Below are 20,221 nucleotides of genomic sequence, written 5' to 3'. Positions count from 1 at the left end.
ATAACAAGGTAATGTTGAATTTTTGCAACCTTTCTAAATTGGAATAACTATGTAAATCCCATAAATTTGGTTTCAGCATGGAAATAGATTATATTTGACTTGGTAAAGCACGTAATAGGTTTTACCAGGAAAATATTTAATTTGCATTTCCCCATGCTAAATCTAATTTCCGAACAACGTTAATTACTTAATTAAAAGACTATTTTTTAAATAGCCATCTGTTTCTCTAAATTAGTTACTACCAAGTATTGACATAAGAAAGGGCTGGCTGTTTTAAATCAAATAAGATATTTATATCAAGGGATTTAATCATTTTAATGACATTATATATCCTGATGGGGGAATAAAAAAATGGTAAAAAATAGGTTCTAAAACAATTACAATATAAAATCAATCTTAGTAAAGTAAAATATTAAATAATTAAATTTAATTAAGATTATTTAATTTTAGATAATATAACCGATAGAAGCAAATTATCCATCAATTAGACTGGAAAAAGTGTCATTAAAGGGAATATAACCTGCAAAGCAATCTTTATGGAAGACCCCTTCAATTTTTCAAATTTCGCTGTACAGTGGCGCCAAACATTTTTAAAGCGAAAGGCAAGAGCGGTCAGAGCTGCAAGCGTTGGTGTTCCACACCAAATACCTGAGGTTATATTCCCTTTAATTAATCGAAAATCCATCGATTTAATTTTTACAAATAAAATTGTAAATATGCGTCAACCCCGACTTGTACATCTCAAATTTTCACTTTTGGCGTTTACGAGGTTTTGTAACGAAGCTGGCGCCTTGGCGCAAAATTAATAGTGAACACATAAAGCAGTCGTTATGTACGAAATAAACGTTGTCCTAGGGCTAAGATATCGTCGGTACATGTACTATTACCGAAACTGACTGTGTCGTTTTACTTGTTTTAGGCGCGATTTGATTACTTTTTTGTGGAATTATGATTTAATTGGTCGTAGAATATAATTTTCCAGCGTTTTTTCTTTAATTCTAAAATTAACTAAATTGAAAATTACTTAATTTTTGCATTCAATTGAAATCTTTGATTCATATTATCTTTCCACTAAGGGCTGAACTGAAGATAATATATTCTTCTTCGTGGTTTTACGTAAATATTTATTTACAATCTCTGAAGGATCATGGTTCGATAGCTCCCAATATTTTAACTAAATATTATGTAGAACCCTATTATTAAATTCTTAAATTAAATATATATTACTTAAAATTTACTAATTTCCAACTTTATTATTCAAATATTATTAAATTGTACAAAACTAATATATTTTATTAAGAAATTAATTTACTAATTTAAAAATAATTTAATAAACTAACTACCTCTAACTAGCGCACGGCACGGGCGCCAGATGTCCCTAGGTTCATTGCTGAGCTATCAATTAGCGAAGCTCTCGGGACTATAAACTAACGTTTGTTAAGTAGTGGTCCAGCAAGGGATCTAGAGATGGCGCTAGTGTAACGATACGATTTTACAGTAGACTGAATCTTTGGTATTCTTTTACCAACCTAGTTTAGTGATTTTTTTATTTTAAGCCCATTAATTTTATTTTAAGCCCATTAATTTTATTTTAAGCCCATTAATTTTATTTTAAGCCCATAAATTTTATTTTAAGCCCATAAATTTTATTTTAAGCCCATAAATTTTATTTTAAGCCCATAAATTTTATTTTAAGCCCATAAATTTTATTTTAAGCCCATAAATTTTACTTTAAGCCCATAAATTTTATTTTAAGCCCATAAATTTTATTTTAAGCCCATAAATTTTACTTTAAGCCCATAAATTTTATTTTAAGCCCATAAATTTTATTTTAAGCCCATAAATTTTACTTTAAGCCCATAAATTTTACTTTAAGCCCATAAATTTTATTTTAAGCCCATAAATTTTATTTTAAGCCCATAAATTTTATTTTAAGCCCATAAATTTTATTTTAAGCCCATAAATTTTATTTTAAGCCCATAAATTTTATTTTAAGCCCATAAATTTTACTTTAAGCCCATAAATTTTACTTTAAGCCCATAAATTTTACTTTAAGCCCATAAATTTTACTTTAAGCCCATAAATTTTACACTAAGCCCATAAATTTTACTTTAAGCCCATAAATTTTACTTTAAGCCCATAAATTTTACTTTAAGCCCATAAATTTTACTTTAAGCCCATAAATTTTACTTTAAGCCCATAAATTTTACTTTAAGCCCATAAATTTTACTTTAAGCCCATAAATTTTACTTTAAGCCCATAAATTTTACTTTAAGCCCATAAATTTTACTTTAAGCCCATAAATTTTACTTTAAGCCCATAAATTTTACTTTAAGCCCATAAATTTTACTTTAAGCCCATAAATTTTACTTTAAGCCCATAAATTTTACTTTAAGCCCATAAATTTTACTTTAAGCCCATAAATTTTACTTTAAGCCCATAAATTTTACTTTAAGCCCATAAATTTTACTTTAAGCCCATAAATTTTACTTTAAGCCCATAAATTTTACTTTAAGCCCATAAATTTTACTTTAAGCCCATAAATTTTACTTTAAGCCCATTAAATTTTAATTCACGTTAAATAACTACTTAAATTAAAAAAAATAAAATTCAAGTGCTCAGCTGCTAAGTGGATTTGCACCAAATTCCTTTCCCTACTGCCTCGTACAACACGTTTCTCAATATATTCTATAGAAACCTTTACAGATACTTTATGGGGTTCTATCTAGGGGATGGTTACTCGTATGACGTTTGTATACCTGATTATGAGTTTTCGAAAGACGTTCTGTGGTTTTTATTGAATTTCTCATAATATTTCAGTGATTTTCTGAAGTTATTTTTCTACCCCCTCGGGTTCTATAGAGTATACTCTTAAGAACGTTTTGTACGGGACACTTAAAGGGAAAATACCAATTTATAGTGGTCCAACTAAACTCTCATATTGGCCACCATATAAAATAAAAAGTTCGAATTAGCTAGCTCTAGTTACGTTATATTCAAGGTGCAATATTACTCCCTTTAAATTAACAGAAAAATAACGAAAATTTTCACAAACAAAAAAAATAAGTAAAAAATTGAAGAAACTCACCAATTCGTAAGTCTCAGGAGGTTCACATGACGCAATCACCTGGAAAGAATCAAAGATAATCCAATATAAGATCACAACGAAGCCAACAACAATTCGTTACAGCATCACATTTTAAAACACACCGAAATAAAAGCTACACTCCAAAATTAAGGCGAGCTCACTCCGAAACGAGTTTATTCAAATTAGCATAAACACCAAAATTAAGATAAAACTCCTTGTAGCGGGTCGAGAAAATTACGAGCGCGATAGCGTCATAACCACGACATCATCGCGTTATAAAAAACGCTTTCAAAACCCACGAAATAGCTTAAAATAAAACGGCCTTATCTAGCGAGGAAAACCTACAACCCATTATAATTCCAGAGGTTTCCGCGAGGGGGCGTGCACGACCTAAGTAAATAAGTACTTTAACTCGTCATATAACTAAACAGTAAGCGTACCAAAAAGGGGATGAAACTCGTTTGCGCTCTGTTTTCGAGATCGGACACAGCCTTCTTCGAATTAAAAATATATCGCGAGTAATAGTCAATAGGTGGCGCTGGTGAAACAGGAACTCGTACCAAAAAATTGGCGAAAATGTGTTCAGGGAAACGGAGAATATGACTGCGGGTCGTCTCGTGATTCCCGGTAGAGAAACCACGCCCCTACGCCTTTCCACGTGTAATCTTTTCCCCTTTCTGCCGGTAAGGGGGGGGGGGACACACCGATACGATCGTGTAGGCGGAGATTATCTTGCGGGTATCATGAAAAGCAGAGGCTATAGTTGCGGTTACATATTATCCGTTCACCCCAATAGATACTTGTTCATACCCCAGTGAAAGATTAAAGAATAATTAGTGTTTTACAATGTAGACAAAGAATCCCCGGGCTATGAAAAAATGGTTGCCGGCACTCGGCAAAGCCTATAATTATGATTAAATCCTTTACGCTCTTTATATCTCGGGAAGCGAGGTGTGAATAACATTACGTTTCGCCGTGTCAAACCGGCATTCCACTTCACACCGCTATCTATCGGAATTTATAATAACTAAAAGAATTACATCACCGATACTCGCGGCGCTTTTACTTATAAATAAAATTTATCGTAAAATAGTTTGAGATAAAACGTTTTTAAATTGCATTAAGCCTTTGCGTTGGCAGGTTCTAGATACGAAGAGATCAAATGAAAATGTTCTTGACGCCTGTTAACGTTTATACGCCCTTTTACAGATACGAAAAAAGATGGATGTTCAAATTGTCAATAGACTACGTGCTTGATTTTATCGATGTTGTTCAAGTTCTCGTTTTATTTGAGGTCTTTGAGAACGAATAGAAGTCGAAAATATTTATCTCTCAATTACTAGAGGCTGTTAGAAAGAGATTTTTTAAGCACTATAACATAAGCATTATTTTTATATGGATGTCGAATTATATCAAATTTGCTTCTATTTTGGCAACCAAAACTATTCCGGGTTACAATATTCTGAAAAAGTAAAAATTTAAAACTTGGCAAAGGTATACACGCCAGACAATTTAAGTCAAGATTTAAATAAGGTGTTTTTTTAATTGATTTAAATCACACAATGTGTTTCAATGGACGAATAAAAAATGGCAAAAAATAGTGTCTTAAAAAAATTAAAATACATAGAAAATCAGAGAAAATTACATTTTATTATTTAATGTTTTAGTTATTATTTCATTTAATTCAACATTAGCTAACTGAAAAAAGAAAAATAACCGTTATTTATACCGGGAAAAGAGACATTGTATAAAAATCAATAAATTCAAATAAAAAAAATTTTGATTTGATTTTTAATAAAAAAATTAAAGAAGTGCCAACCCTGGTATACGCTACTATGACGTCCAATCGGTAGCCATAGCAACAATAAAAATATATCAATAACCATAGATCCTGAGAGTTGGGAACGCCTTAGACCATATTATACGCGGGCATGCTTCGTAGAAATGCTGATAAGTGATAACTTCTTATAAGTTGAGTCAAGCGACATCTGGTTTTAGTTTAAGAAGCACTTTAACTAAATATTAATTTAAGATTCTATAAGCTTTTAAAGTTAAATATTTTAAGAAGTTTTACGAAAAAACGGGTTTTTACGGTTTACAATATGTTAAGAATTGTTACACATTTAAAAGGCACCTTCAAAGTTTACATTAATGGACACATGATGGCGCCACCACAATTTATCCGCTGCCGTAAGTTGACTAATATTTTTAGCGCGGCGTTACGAGTTCCCGTTGGATGAAAGTGGTCTGAGTGTAAGCACAATGGGTAATTACTACTTGAAGTAACCTAGTTTCGTCACACTACGAAGCGTTTCGGTTTCATATACGTTAGAAGCGCCTCTAGAAGTAGGCGGTCGAAACTTAAAGTAAATAATGCATTTTACATTAGGGTAGAAAAAACGAACGGTTACGGTTGGGAAAATCTTAAAATAACAAATATTCCGAGAAAAAAATTACAATGGCAGAGGATAGAACGAGCTTGCCATATGGGTAGGCCTATTTTTAGTCCGACGCATCATAGATGGCGCCCGAAATATACTCTGATAAAGTGTCAAATTTCGTCAATTTATGTGTTTGATTGACATCATTACCAAAGATAGAGAGGCCTTTGGATTTCTGCCAACTGTTAGAGGGCTTCTTCGCTGTACGTTCTACGAATATGGAGCCCTCTATTTAGTGGGGATAGAAGTTTAAGTTAGAAAACGTTAAAAATTAAATAAATAATTAAATAATAACATTAATTTATTTCTTAATCGCAATGAATAATAATAATATTAATTTATTTCTTAATCGCAATGAATAATAATAATATTAATTTATTTCTTAATCGCAATGAATAATAATAATATTAATTTATTTCTTAATCGCAATGAATAATAATAATATTAATTTATTTCTTAATCGCAATGAATAATAATAATATTAATTTATTTCTTAATCGCAATGAATAATAATAATATTAATTTATTTCTTAATCGCAATGAATAATAATATTAATTTATTTCTTAATCGCAATGAATAATAATAATATTAATTTATTTCTTAATCGCAATGAATAATAATAATATTAATTTATTTCTTAATCGCAATGAATAATAATAATATTAATTTATTTCTTAATCGCAATGAATAATAATAATATTAATTTATTTCTTAATCGCAATGAATAATAATAATATTAATTTATTTCTTAATCGCAATGAATAATAATATTAATTTATTTCTTAATCGCAATGAATAATATTAATTTAATTCCTAATCGCAATGAATAATATTAATTTAATTCTTAATTGCAATGAATAATATTAATTTAATTCTTAATTGCAATGAATAATATTAATTTAATTCTTAATTGCAATGAATAATAATATTAATTTAATTTTTAATTAATAATATTAATTTAAAATTAAGAATTAAATTATTATTTTAAAAATTCAGAGTTAAATCAATATTATTATTATTAATTTAAAAATTAGACTTTAAATTAATATTATTATTGTTAATTTAAAAATTACTTTAAATTAATATTATTATTAATATTCAATAAAACTTAATAATTCTTACTTAGTTATTCTAGTTTTAAATTAAAAATTAAATATTAAAATAACGAAATTTAACATTAGAATATTAATTACTACGCCAAATGTTCGGTTTCACGAATGTAGATGGCGACTTAAGCACCGAACTATTATATCTGCCTTTTGGCACCTTGTTCTCTTCAATTCTACATTCTTCCGTTGTTCTCAAAGCGTGAAAATGATGGGAAAACTATCCTGAAAAAACGTTTCGGTGTTGGCGCGTTAGATGGCGGTTTATGCTTACTTTACACGGAGGAATGACGGAATGAAAGCTGGCCTGCCAGCAGTTGAAACCGAGGCTTATCGTTTCAGTTTTAATTCGCCGCACTTGAGCGGAGCCGGTAGCGCAAATTACCGGCTTACCGCTGTTTATAGACCAATAGACAGACGATCCGTAACCGGAGAAAAATCCAGTTCCGCGCATTCGAAAAAAGTTTTTTCGTTCTAAATTTTGGCTCCAAAGACCGCTTCCAAATGTAGTTCCTAAAATAATTCTCTCTCTGCGACGGAGAAGATATTAATGGACTTATCTTACATAAAAATTGCCTTTTATTTGATTCAATTAAGGCAGGGTTCGTACAAAATTTCCGGAATGAATTACCCTGACTTTTCCACGTTTTCCCTGACAAATTTTCCTTATTAACCATTTCTAACTTCTGTTAGAGGTAAAATCTTGCAAAATATTATGTATTTTTAATACATTTTTCAAACAATTATTTAGCTGGCTTTTTGGGGTCATTTTTTCAAACTCCCTGACCCTTTGCAACCATTTTCAAATTACCTGACTCTTCCCCGAGCTTTTGGAACCATTTCCAGTTTTTCCAGGTCGTGTACAAACCCTGTAAGGTTCCCCTCTACGAGTTCTACGGCATCCCGATCACCTGATTTAAGAGCATTAAAAGTCACTAGCTGGCTTGGGCCCAAGGAGGTGGCTTGAACATTAGCCTAGATGATTATTATTAAGTCCATGTTTAATTGAAATAATTTTTTATAGTTCAGATGTATTTTATGACGTCACTGATTCACAAATAAATAATTTGTGAATTTTAAAACCGTTTAAGTCTCTTTTAATTTAGTTTTTTCACAATGTGCTTCTCTTCACTTCTGCTCACTAGCAAATAAACATTTAGAACGAAGACATTAGAGGTTCGATTTTAATGCTTTTATTTACACCAGATGGCGCTCCAGTTAGAACTGTTTTAAATATTGATTTATTACAATGGCGGTGGCGAACAGAGTTGCTCCGTGTTAATACGAGAGTTCACAAATTGCTAAACGGGAAAACAAATATTTAGAACAAAGGCATTTAAAATTTGATTTTGAATTTTAATACTTTTATTTCAACTAGATGGCGCTAGTTTAAAACGTTTCAACGTTATGTCAAGAAGTAGTAGTTTATAATATCAAAAAACCAACGCTATTTTAAGTGATGTTTTTCGATCTTCGTAAAAATTCGTCAAAAAACTACGAAAATATTTCACAGACTAATTTAAAAATTCCAGGTTTCAGACTATTAACACCATCTGGTAAAATTTCTTATTTAAAAATTGACCTCTAATGACGTAACCCCTGTAAAAGGATCTTCTGGCTCTGTCGAATACGTATCGTTGTAAAAAAAACCCCCGACACGTCTCAAAGACAGTCTTTGAATTAAAATTCGTTTGACAAGAACCGTATCGAAGCGTATCTAAAGTTCAACGTCAACAGTCGTCCAACAACGACACCAGCGCGATAAAAAGAATCGCGTTGTCGCAATCCCTCACAGCGCCCTCGTGTGTTGAGAATAGGCAGAAGAACGGGCGACGCCCCCCGGCGGCCGATGCGGATCTGGGGAAAGATGGGTTCCAGGGACACTGGCCAGATGGGCACCAGCCACGCGAATGTCTGCCATCCGACATTCAACGCGGCATAAACTTGCAAATAAGCCAGGAGGGCCCAAGGAAGACATTATACAGAGGCACGTAGCCGCGGCGCGTGCCACCCGAATACCAGCCCGCCTTTTCGGGGTTATTTTTGGGCGCATAATTCCAATTCCAGCGTGCCGAGACGGACAACTTTGACCGCCTTGGCGACTAAGCATCGGTCAATGTTGCAGAAACTGAAGAGCGTCGGACCAGAAGTATATCAGAAATTTTCTTCAGTTAGAAGTATCCATCAATTGGATACGCTAAATATTTATCGTGTTATGTAAATATTACGCTAGTTCCTATAAATCAGGGTTGGCACTTTTTGGAGTTTTTTAATAAAAACCAAATCAATATCTTTTTTTATTTAAATCTGACTTTTTTGATTTTATTGAATTTATGGATTTTCATACAATTAATGTCCCTTTTCCGGTATAATTAACGGACGAGATATTTTACTTTTATGAGTTAGCTAATCTTGAATTTAATGAAATCCTAATTGAATGTAATTACTATTTAATATTTTGGTTTGTTCAGATTTTCTGTGAATTTTAATTTGTTCAGATTTTCTGTGCATTTTAATTTGTTAAGAAACTATTGTCATTTTTTATTCCTACAATAAAATACATTTTATGATTTAAATCCATGATTTTACAAAAATATCATTTGATTTGAATCATGATTTAAATCCATGATTTTACAAAAATATCATTTGATTTGAATCATGATTTAAATCAATGATTTTACAAAAATATCATTTGATTTGAATCATGATTTGAATCAACGATTTTACAAAAATATCATTTGATTTGAATCATGATTTGAGTCAAAGATTTTACAAAAATATCATTTGATTTGAATCATGATTTAAATCAATGATTTTACAAAAATATAATTTGATTTGAATCATGATTTGAATCAATGATTTTACAAAATTATCATTTGATTTGAATCATGATTTAAATCAATTGCTATAAATACATTCTTAGTTAGTAGTAAATCAGTATATGACGTATTAAGCGCTACAGAAACGCATTTAACCAAATCACCGGATCTCGGTACACGACTTTAGTTAGATGGTTACTAATGTCGTAGGGGAGATATAATGTACTTCTGGTCGGACGTAAAAGCGAGATTAGATTGGAAAGATGGAGGCGTTAAAAATAAACGGCAAAACAAAAGGTTGAGGGTTCTAAACATATGGTCGTCTTGCAGAATGCAGTACCATTTGCGGATGCGGATTCCAGCCTGTTTGGCACTTCTCCACTTCAGTAAACAACTGTCCGCGTTACAACAGCCACTCGTTGTTGAGAAATATATTCAAATACCTCCGCCCCAATTAAATTGTTCAAATTCCGTCGAGAGAAATGCGCGCAAACGAATATGGAAGTACCCTTTTCAACATTACAATACGGTGGCGAAAAATAAAAATACTTTATTCTTAGTATATAAATATTCAAAATTATTGCAAGAAATAAAGCTTTACTTACAACAGGGCGATTTTTTAATTTTATAAGAATTATAGGAAATTTCATAGAAAATATAGGAAATTATTGGAATTTCATAGAAAATATAAGAATTTATAGGAAATTTCATAGAAAATATAGGAATTTATAGGAAATTTCATAGAAAAAATAATAATTTATAAGAACATTTTTAGCTAAAAAATAGGAATTTATAGGAACAATTTTGAAAAAATAGGAAATTATAGGAGCATATTGAAATTAGAGGATTGTATAGGAACTCTGGGAGCCTTTTCGGGAGTACCGGACCTAAGCCAGAGCTAAGATTTAGTCAGGAGGCAAATTTTTCCCAAACGTTAAGTCTGTTTTCTAATACATTATTTTTTAAATTATAGCAATTTCTGGATAAAACTATAGAAAATTTCGAAAATTTCGAAAAAATAGGAATTTATAGGTACAATATTGAAAAAATAGTAAATTATAGGAACTCTGTGAGCCCTGCTACAATTAAAGTATATGGTTAAAAGAAACGATTAGTATTTGCGTACATTAAATTTTAAATATTGCCGAAGTTAACGGTAATAGTGAGTGTAGGGAGCTGTTGGCTCGCTTGGCATGAAGGGCTTGCAACCACCCTCCTACGCAGATTTACCCGGACAGCAGTAATTGGCTTCACAAGTCACTAGTTGACTTAGGCCTGCGTGGTTCCTTGGGTATTATCTTAGCTGCTTCAGAAGCAGACAATCAAAGACCAACACATTACAACACATGAAAGCCTAAGTGTTCATGAAATTCTAATACGTGGAAAAAATCCTTTAATAATTACGTATCATGTATCTCACATGTATTAATTAATTAATTATTTATTAAAGGCTGCTGAAAAATAATATCAATACAATACAGTACATAACGAATAGGGGTGGTTCCACAAAAATAAATTAAATGTAACTGTTCTTTATTAGAAATCCCTATCGAACAGTAGCGAGATTCTCGAGTAGGTTCAAACAAAAGTAACAAACTCAGGATACCCGCAATATTTACAGATTCAAATTCCCTGACGAGATTTTCCCTGACTTTTTAAGGCCAAAATTACTCAATTTTTCACTTTATAATTTACTTTTACCACAAGTTTATCTATTGAAATCAACTTGTATTTCAAAACAAAAGTTATTGCTACGTTAAAAAAAAGTAAAATTTCTAGGAACTAAATAATAATTAGACTCATATATCTAGAGTAAAATTACTTTCAAAAAGGGTCAAGATTAAAAATAATTCACTGATTTTTTACAAATTCTTAAAATTGCTTGACCTTTCCCTTACTATACTAGGGCCCATTTTAAAAATCCCTAACTTTTTCTCGACTTTTAGGGCCCATTTTTAAGAATTCCGACTTTTCTCTGACCTCCTTAACGTGTGGAAACCCAGATTTTATTTAATTCTCGAAGACCTATTGTGGTACGATAAACTTTTAAGTTTCTAAATTACTTTAAAGTTTAAATTTGTTTAGGGTAAGCGTTTTTGGCCCTTATCATTGTGGATTTTTCTACCTGTTCGAGTGTTTTATCATTCTTAACAGGTATCAAAACCGTTGCTTTTCATTCGCACGAATCCTCAATCCCCACAATACGAAACAAACCTTCTTAAAACATTGGAGCTAAAAAACACAACGCACCATACTTATGTTATAAGGTGACTTATGGTATCGGGTATCAAACCGTGGTTTCCATAAGCAACTGGTACCTCCTGTTTTAAACGTAGTCACAGACGGCGACTCTGAGACGAAACTAAAAATAAAATCAGCTAAATCCGCAAAGGTTACATCGCTCTCGAATAACACAAGCGAGGATTTACCTTCTCGACAACGGCAAAAAAGAACGGTGGTAGCATTGAACCCTGGGTGCATCATCAACCAGGAATAGTACCCCCGAAAGCACCCTGCGCTGGCGAACTATATTGGGACGAACAATAAATAGAGCCGGCGCGACACGGCACCCAACAGTGGAGCGCGCTCTAACAGTCCCCGGTGGGGAACTTGAAAAGGTGTTCGCGCCCGAGTGGGAAGACTCGACTTCTCAGTTGGTAATTAAAGTATAACGAAGTTTGAATCATCAAAAAGCTGATACTTTGGAAGACTCGTTTATCAAATATTTCTATAAGCTTTCTATAATATTTTTTAAGAAAAAACATCAAAATTTCTAATTTTTAATGATAATAATAATAAAGTGTATTGTGCGACAGAACAGTACATATTTGGTATACCAGCAAGCTGGCGCACATGGTTTGCACCGGGAAAAAAAGGAAAATAAAACAAAAAGACAATAATTATCGTTAATTAATTTAGCGATTACGTATATTTATAGAAAAAATTACCGCAATTTTTATAGATTATTTAAAAAATTCAGTCATTTCTCTATACAGTTACGATCAAAATTGTATAGAATTATAACCCGGCCACCTGAATTAATGCTTTAAAAGTCGCTTGATGACTTAGGCCTAAGGTGGTGCCAAGGGTATTAGCCTAGCTGATTACAATTTTATAAAATTTCTATATTGTAAAATCTTATTAAACTCTATGGTATGTTTACAAATTGAATAAAAACAACGATACTTATGTACACAAGATTATTTATTTATTTAAAAATCTGACCCGACTAGTTTCGGTGTGACCAGTTTACAATAATACCGTCTATTTATAACCTAGCTTAAAGCTTTTTTTAAAGTAACTAACGCAACCGAAACTAGTCGGTTCAAATTTTTAAATAAATAAATAATCTTGTGTACTTTTAAATATCGTTGTTTTTATTAAATTTTTAAATAATTGTCCTGCACAAGTAGCTAGTATAATTTTAAACTCTATGGAATGTCTAAGATTTTCTATAACTATTTCTACGGGTAAAAACCCTAAATGTGTTTTTCAATGTCCATATGACCATAGGTTCTATAAACATGGGTTATATTTAGTGTTGTAAGTCGGAAAATTTTCCGCGGAAAATGACCGAGGCCTTTTTTCCGGAAAATTTTCCGTATTTTTCCGAAAAAAATAAAAAGTTTTTATTCCATGATTAGTCTAATATATTGTTTGCAAATTGAAATAAAGCGGTATTTTCGTCTCATTTTTTCGAATCTGAAAGTAAAACTAAACCTCTAGACTAGTTTAAACTGATTAACAATGTAACGCTATTAATGTTTTGTAGTATGTTTACTGATATTAGACATTTCATATCGATAAAAATTTAAAAACAATAAAAACCCTTAAAAGGTAATTTATGTTTCAAATTTTTATTTTTCCGATTTGCGGAAAATTTTCCGCAATTCGGAAAATTTTCCGGAAACTTTTCTGGAAAATTTTCCGCATTTTATTTTTCCGGAAAATTAACATCCCTAGTTATATTTCTATAGAAAATAATGAAATTGACTACGAATACAATTTGATAACATTTCCATAGAAAGTTTTGTACAGGCTGACTTCTCAGTTTCATAATAACAAGTATAAAGGCGTTTGAACGCCAAAAGGGGGAAATTGAACGTAGCATTGAGCCCATCTTCGTTCTTTTGTCGAACAGGCCGCGCCTGCTAATTAAGCCGCAGCGAGCGAAAGCAATTGAGCCCCCATTACGCCAAGAATGTTTTCGGGGCAAGGTCTCTCGCGAAATGCCTTTCGTTCTTTGTTCAATTCGCTCTCTCAGCAGGGAAAAACCTATTCACTCGAAAACGAAAACAGAATGCATCATATCAAAAGTAAATAGGTGACAACTCCTTCCGCGTAGAGTTTGCCAGATCTCCATCCACTGGTTTAAGGGGTTTCCCCCTAGTGTTGTAAGTCGGAAAATTTTTCACGGAAAATGACAGAGACCTTTTTTCCGGAAACTTTTCCGTATTTTTCCGATAAAAAGTTTAATTCCATGATTAGTCTAATATATAAATAAATAAAATAAATAATCAGCTAGGCTAATACCCAAGGCACCACCTTAGGCCTAAGTCAACGAGCGACCTTTAAAGCCTTTAATTCAGGTGGCCGGGTTACAATGCGTAGGAGGGTGGTGGCAAGCCCTGCAAGCCACGCGAGCCAACAGCTCCCTACACTCACTATTACCGTTAACCTCAACAAGTTTTTATGGAAGGGGAAACCGAAGAACTCGCTTACAAATTTAAATAAATCGGCATTTTCACCTCATTTTTTCGAATCTAAGAGTAAAACTAAATCTCTAGACTAGTTTAAACTGATTAATAATGTAACACTATTAATGTTTTGTAGTATGTTACTGATATAAGACATTTCATATCGATTAAAAGTTAAATTACTTTTATGTTTCAATTTTTTTATTTTTCCGGAAAATTAACAACACTAGCTTCCCCTTTCCACAAAAACTCGGAAGAGGTTAGCGGTAATAGTGAGTGTAGGGAGCTGTTGGCTCGCGTGGCTTGCCACCACCCTCCTACGCATTGTAACCCGGCCACCTGAATTAAAGGCATTAAAAGTCGCTTGATGACTTGAGCCTAAGGTGGTGCCTTGGGTATTAGCTAAGCTAATTGCGATTATGGATAATATATCTCTTATTAGGATAGGGGTATTCAAATTTGATCGGGGTCTGTCTGTCTGTCACGAGACGTAATTTTTAAAAATTAAAAATAAATGAGGGGACGGGAAATCCCAAGAGGGTCAGAAATAAAAGTAAACGTCACTAATAGCCATACTGTCCTTTTATTTTTATGAAATTATCTTAATTTTCATTGACTACGTTTCCCACTACCCATTTAGTTTCATTTTTTCACGATAGGGTTCATTTTTAAATTTTAGCTTCACAGGTACTGCAACAGATGGTGCTACTAACGCTACAATTCACATGAGTGGATTCATTTAAAACATGTTTAACCGTGAATCACCACCACTCAAAATTTACTCAAAATTTTATTGTTTTATTTCTTGATATATCTTTTTTTCTAAGGAAGTCACCCTGGTAATTAACCTACCCTGCACTACATTATTTGAAAACGTCATAAATCTTTCTAGCCAATCATAAAAGTTTATTTTGGAAACGTAGCAGGAACTACGAAAGAATTATGTTTAAGAAAACAGAACGTTAGCTGTTATGGAAAGCGATAATATATAGTTCTGATATTTTTCTGTTTTCTGTAAAGCGAAATCAGCCAGCCACCAACTATCACACTACTACTTTTTAACGCAAAATGTAAATGTCATTGAAAATCAAACAGAACGTCGCCAATTAAATCTAAAAGTACAACAAAGAATTTGTTTTAAAACCGTACATTCTTCCATAAGCACAAAGTACTTATAAACTAACGTTGACAACCAGCCGCCTGTTCAAAAAATATAGGCCACTCTTGATTTACGAAAAAGCGCATAACGTGGGAAATTAAAACTACAACGCTATGGTGTCAAAAATAACAACGCACTAAATATACCCAGACAGAAAACATTTCTGACAAATCATTTCAGACATAATAAAAGCAGACGCGAGAGAATGACGGGGGGGGGGGGATAGGGGATTAGAAATACGTCACATTGTTAGTTTTAGGTAGGTGCATGAGAAAATATATTACTGACATAAGGGTCTGGATTTGTTTTAAGATGAACGACTATTTCTATTCCATATTGTCAGAACTCGGCATAATCTATTCTTGAAGATACTAAATAGCACCATAAGTAAATAGCATCCCTTGCGAGAGAAGCATCCATCTAAAGTATTATATTTCAGAGCTCTTATACGAGAGAACAATTAATCTAGGGTAAAGTAACGAGATTTTACACGTAATTAGAGTTAAGTGTACTCTTTACTATAATAATCAGCTAGGCTAATACCGTTGGCACCACCCAAAGCCCAAGGCATCCTGCGACTTTTAAAGCCTTTAAACAGGTAGCCGGGTTACAATTCGTAGGAGGGTGGTGGCAAGCCCTTCACGCCCAGCGAGCCAACGGCTCCCTACACTCACTATTACGGTTAACCTCTACAAGTTTTTAAGGAAAGGGGAAACCGAAGAACTTGAGGGAAAACCCTTTAACTAGTGGGGAGAGAACTTTCAAACTCTTCGCGGAAGGAGTAGTTACCAGTTTTCAGCCAGTGCCACAAGCTGGGATCGAACCCGGCTCCTCTTGCTGCGAGGCGAAAGTGCTGACCACTCCGCCACCCTACCATATTTTACACGTAGTTAGAGTTCAGTGTCTTATGTTAAGGCGACTAAGCCTTGGTCTAAGTCCATTGAACAAAGAAAGTAAAGACGGACCACCGAGGGGCGCATTGTACCTTCCCAGGTACCCGTCAAGAATTTCCCGTCAAATTTAAAGTCGTCTACTAACAGAAATGTATTTACCAATCATAAAAATGTATTTATATTCCTTGAAACGGGATGTATATTATTTACTTCTGGTCACACACGTTGACTATTTATCGGCACGTCTTTATTATTCTGGTCGAATGCGATATTCATGGTCAATAAATAACGTTTCTGGCCCATCGTATTCCACAAATGTACGGTAATGGATCTAATTTATATTCCAGCCCACGAATAGAGAAAAATGCGCTTTTACGAGGTACGTATTGTATAGTTTGGTTGTGATGATTTAACAATATTTCAGGAAGTATGTTGATAACATTTCCTGATTCTTGTGAAAGGTACTTTATCTAGAATTATTTCGTGGGGGGTTAAAAAAGATTTATCTTTAAATTCGCAAAATACTTTTCTCGGATTTGATCTAATTTTATTTTGTTTTACCGAAAAATTGTAAATTACTAAAATTTTATTTCCGGTAATTTGTAATATTTTTATTTCGAGGAGATCAAAAAATATTTAGTTTTAATTTATGTTATACATTGTAGGATTTAATCTAAAAAAATCAAAAAATTTTAAGACAATTTCCATAAAAAAGGATTAATTTCCGAAATAAATTTGAAAGGTTTATTATAATATTTTGGTCAGAATAGGTGAAAAAGATTTATATTAATTTCTAAGCTCATTCCATAAATAAAATAATATCAGCTAGCTAACGCCTTCCGAAAAACATTTATTTCTGAAATAGATTTACTGTAATATTTTAAATCGGTTTAGTCCGAGGAGTTAAAAAAGATTTAATTTCAGATATTCATTTCTAGGTTTTAGGCTATTTTTATCAAGATTTGTATGAACAATTTAATTTCAAAAATAAATTTCAAAGATTTTTTTCCAATTTTGTGTTTATTCCGAACAGACGAAAAAAATCGTAATTGCAATTTAATTGTAATTGTTATTGAAACGTTTAAAGAATTTTAATATTTTTCAGACAGTGGGAAAAATACATTTAGATAATTTCGGAAATATATTTTTAGGATTTCAATATTTTTCAGAAAGTGGAAAAACTATTCAAGTAATGAAAAAAAATATTTTGTCTCACGACAAAAAATCTTTATAATTTATCTATCATTATCAGCAGAACTAATAGATTTGAACATTTTAATGACTATATTAAGTAAAAAATTTCGACAGTTACGTTTTTAAATTGTATCTTTAAATAAACCCACGTAGTATATTACACGCATGGCCACATTTCAATATCATTATCAAAGGTTTCACCAAGAATATATTCAAGTTAGCAGAGAGTATGTGGACAGCAACCTGGTTTCACGCGTAGAAGCTAGCTTCATATCATTAAGTATAAATCATGACGGTATTTCTTAGTAACGAAATCGAGTCTATAATTTTCTTAATTTAAATTCTTCCGTACTCTTATAGAAAGGGGTTGCAACATTTTCGTACGCATAGTAAACAAAGCGACATCTGTTAATGAACCCGGGATCTAAATACGAGAATGAACTAAGCCGACCATAACACCGAAAAAGGGTCATTAAAAAAATTCTGAATAATTTAAAGTCGTCAAGGGTTTGATATGATGAAGATATCAAGTGTGGTTATAAAAAAAATGCCGACTAAAAGTCAAAGAAATTAGGAACTAAAAGTAATTAGAACTCGCGTGGTGTGATGTTGGGTGGGGAGTGGAAGGGGGACAGAAAAGCTTTTCTCTGAAGTACTTCCTGGAGGAGGGGAAATTTCAGGAACCCAGAACAAAAAATTTCCCTCGAGTCGAAAAAAATACCCAACTCAGTACGACACTAATCTTCATGGAAGCTTGCGCTTGAAGTTGAGAACGAGCGCTAACTGGAACTAAAACTTCAAATTTAAGATCATTATGGTTATTTCTCCACCTCCCAAGTCGAAATAGGTTACGTCATAAGTAATGTAATAGTCGTAAGTAGGACACGGTCTATTCTCCAAACTATTTTCTTAATCATACTCTGTCTAGCGAATAATCATACGAATCACTGGGCGATCACAGAAAACTCACGAAAATCTTGAAGGAAATATAGGAAATTTACAGTTTTTATAATCTTATAGGATAAATTCCATTAAAATTACCGGAAAATGTAGGATAAATATTCCATTAAAATTACAGTAAAATATAAGTTTCAAGTACCTTGAAGTGAAAATCCATGGCTTTTAAAAGGAAATTTTGTTTCATAATTGGTTAAGCGAGCGAAGATTTCTAATATTTTTCTAAAATTCTTTCTAAATTTGTAAATTTTTGATATCAAAAGACAATGGCAACAAGTGAAGCCCGAAAAATTCCACAAATATAGGGAAAATAGTTTAATTATAGGAAGTTCCATTATAGGAACTATAGCAGGTGTGGTCCCCCTGGAATCATAACTTGACCTAAGAACTGGTAACATAATAACAGTTAACGATACCCTATAAATATTAGGTCGCCAAGGCTTATAGAAAATTTAAACGCTTTCAAAAGTGCAAAATAACGGTTAATTTGTCGAAATATTGATAAATTATTGAATACGAAAATTATTATTATAAACACTGACATCAATCAGTGTCATACTTATGTTTCTTATGTTACTTAGGGTTATGTGTAGTTATTAGCGTTGATAAAAAGACTAGAAAAACTATCATCTTTACATTTTCACGGTTTATAACCTCAGATTTTATTTTTGAAGCAATTCAGTTTTGGGTCGTTAGTTCTTTATCTACCGTAGACAAATTGTAATTTCTTAGTTAAATTTTATTGTTGTTAAGCAAGAGTTAGTTGTAAGTTGAGGTTGAGGAACTTGGTTAGCGAAAAATAAGTTAAGAGATTTTGTTTTAGCAAGTTTAAGCTTAATGAAACAAAACTATTGATTTCCTTACAAAATGTTTATATAGAAAGCATATAGAATTAAAATAGGAGTCCTATAGAAAAATTATCCTAATTTCTATATAATCTATAGGAATGTACATACATTTTCCATAACTATTGAAAAATTCGATAAATTTCGACATTTGTTCCATAGAAAACATTTTAAGATCATTCTATGTGATATAGAAAACCTTCCGACTTTCTATGGACACTTAAATTTTTGTAGAATCTATATAACATTTTTGGGAGCGGTTTTAGAAATAACGAAACTATTTTTCCCTATAAACAAGTAGTAATTACAAAACACTTTTACAGAAATATCGTATAGAATTGCAATCGGAATTTATAGAAAAATAAAGCAAATTTCTATAGAATCTACACAAGTGTGCATGGGGAGAAGTTGCTTTAGCCAAGAAATGTATCTACAGAAATATTTAACAAGCACTATAGGATATAGAAACCTTAAATTTTCTATAGACTTCTACAAGATCTTATAGAAAATTCATAGAATATTTTCTAAGGAATCTTCCGGTTGAAGACAAATCCATCCGACCGTCACCAAACCACCACAAATTGCAAATCAATGGCCATCTTTTAATAACATAATCTTCAAAATTTATGGGTGGTTATAGGATAAAATTTAATATCTTTTGAAAGTCAAGGTGGTTATTGGCGCCGCTAGAGCGCGCTTCCAACCGCACCCCGACGCGCGCCGATATTATATTCCGCAGATAGGGAGTTCAACCATCCGTCTAATTAATTCAAAAGGAAAAGAACACATAATTAATAAGTCGATTTAAACGCAGAACCAGGACTGTTCCTGTCATCGGAACGGTTTTTTATGTTTTCATCGAATTCTTCATTCGAAATTATTTTCCTTTCGGGACGAAAAAATGGGTAGCTAAGAATATCGAAATCTTCGTTCTTTTTGAGGTTTCGGGGCTGAAATTAGAATAAACGCGGTGTTTTGAAATTTGGGAAATACCGATATTTGCGTTTTTATTCGACTAACC

General features: G+C 32.4%; 1 protein-coding gene across 4 annotated transcripts in view; it reads right to left on the bottom strand.

Moving 5' to 3' along the window:
- Nucleotides 1-20,221, bottom strand: part of by (focal adhesion protein tensin) — a 294,492-nt gene that overhangs the window by 107,968 nt on the left and 166,303 nt on the right. For all 4 annotated transcript variants that reach the window (XM_090161244.1, XM_090161246.1, XM_090161247.1 and 1 more), the window contains one exon: nt 3,089-3,127. In XM_090161244.1, the coding sequence (XP_090017370.1) occupies nt 3,089-3,127 (39 nt within the window). The remainder of the gene's footprint in view (nt 1-3,088; nt 3,128-20,221) is intronic.

The sequence above is a fragment of the Leiobunum rupestre genome, chromosome 10 (assembly GCF_980474605.1).
Source record: "Leiobunum rupestre chromosome 10, qqLeiRupe1.1.hap1, whole genome shotgun sequence".
Lineage (NCBI taxonomy): Eukaryota > Metazoa > Arthropoda > Arachnida > Opiliones > Sclerosomatidae > Leiobunum > Leiobunum rupestre.
Note: the sequence above shows the minus strand (reverse complement) of the source record. Positions and strands in the feature narration are given on the sequence as shown.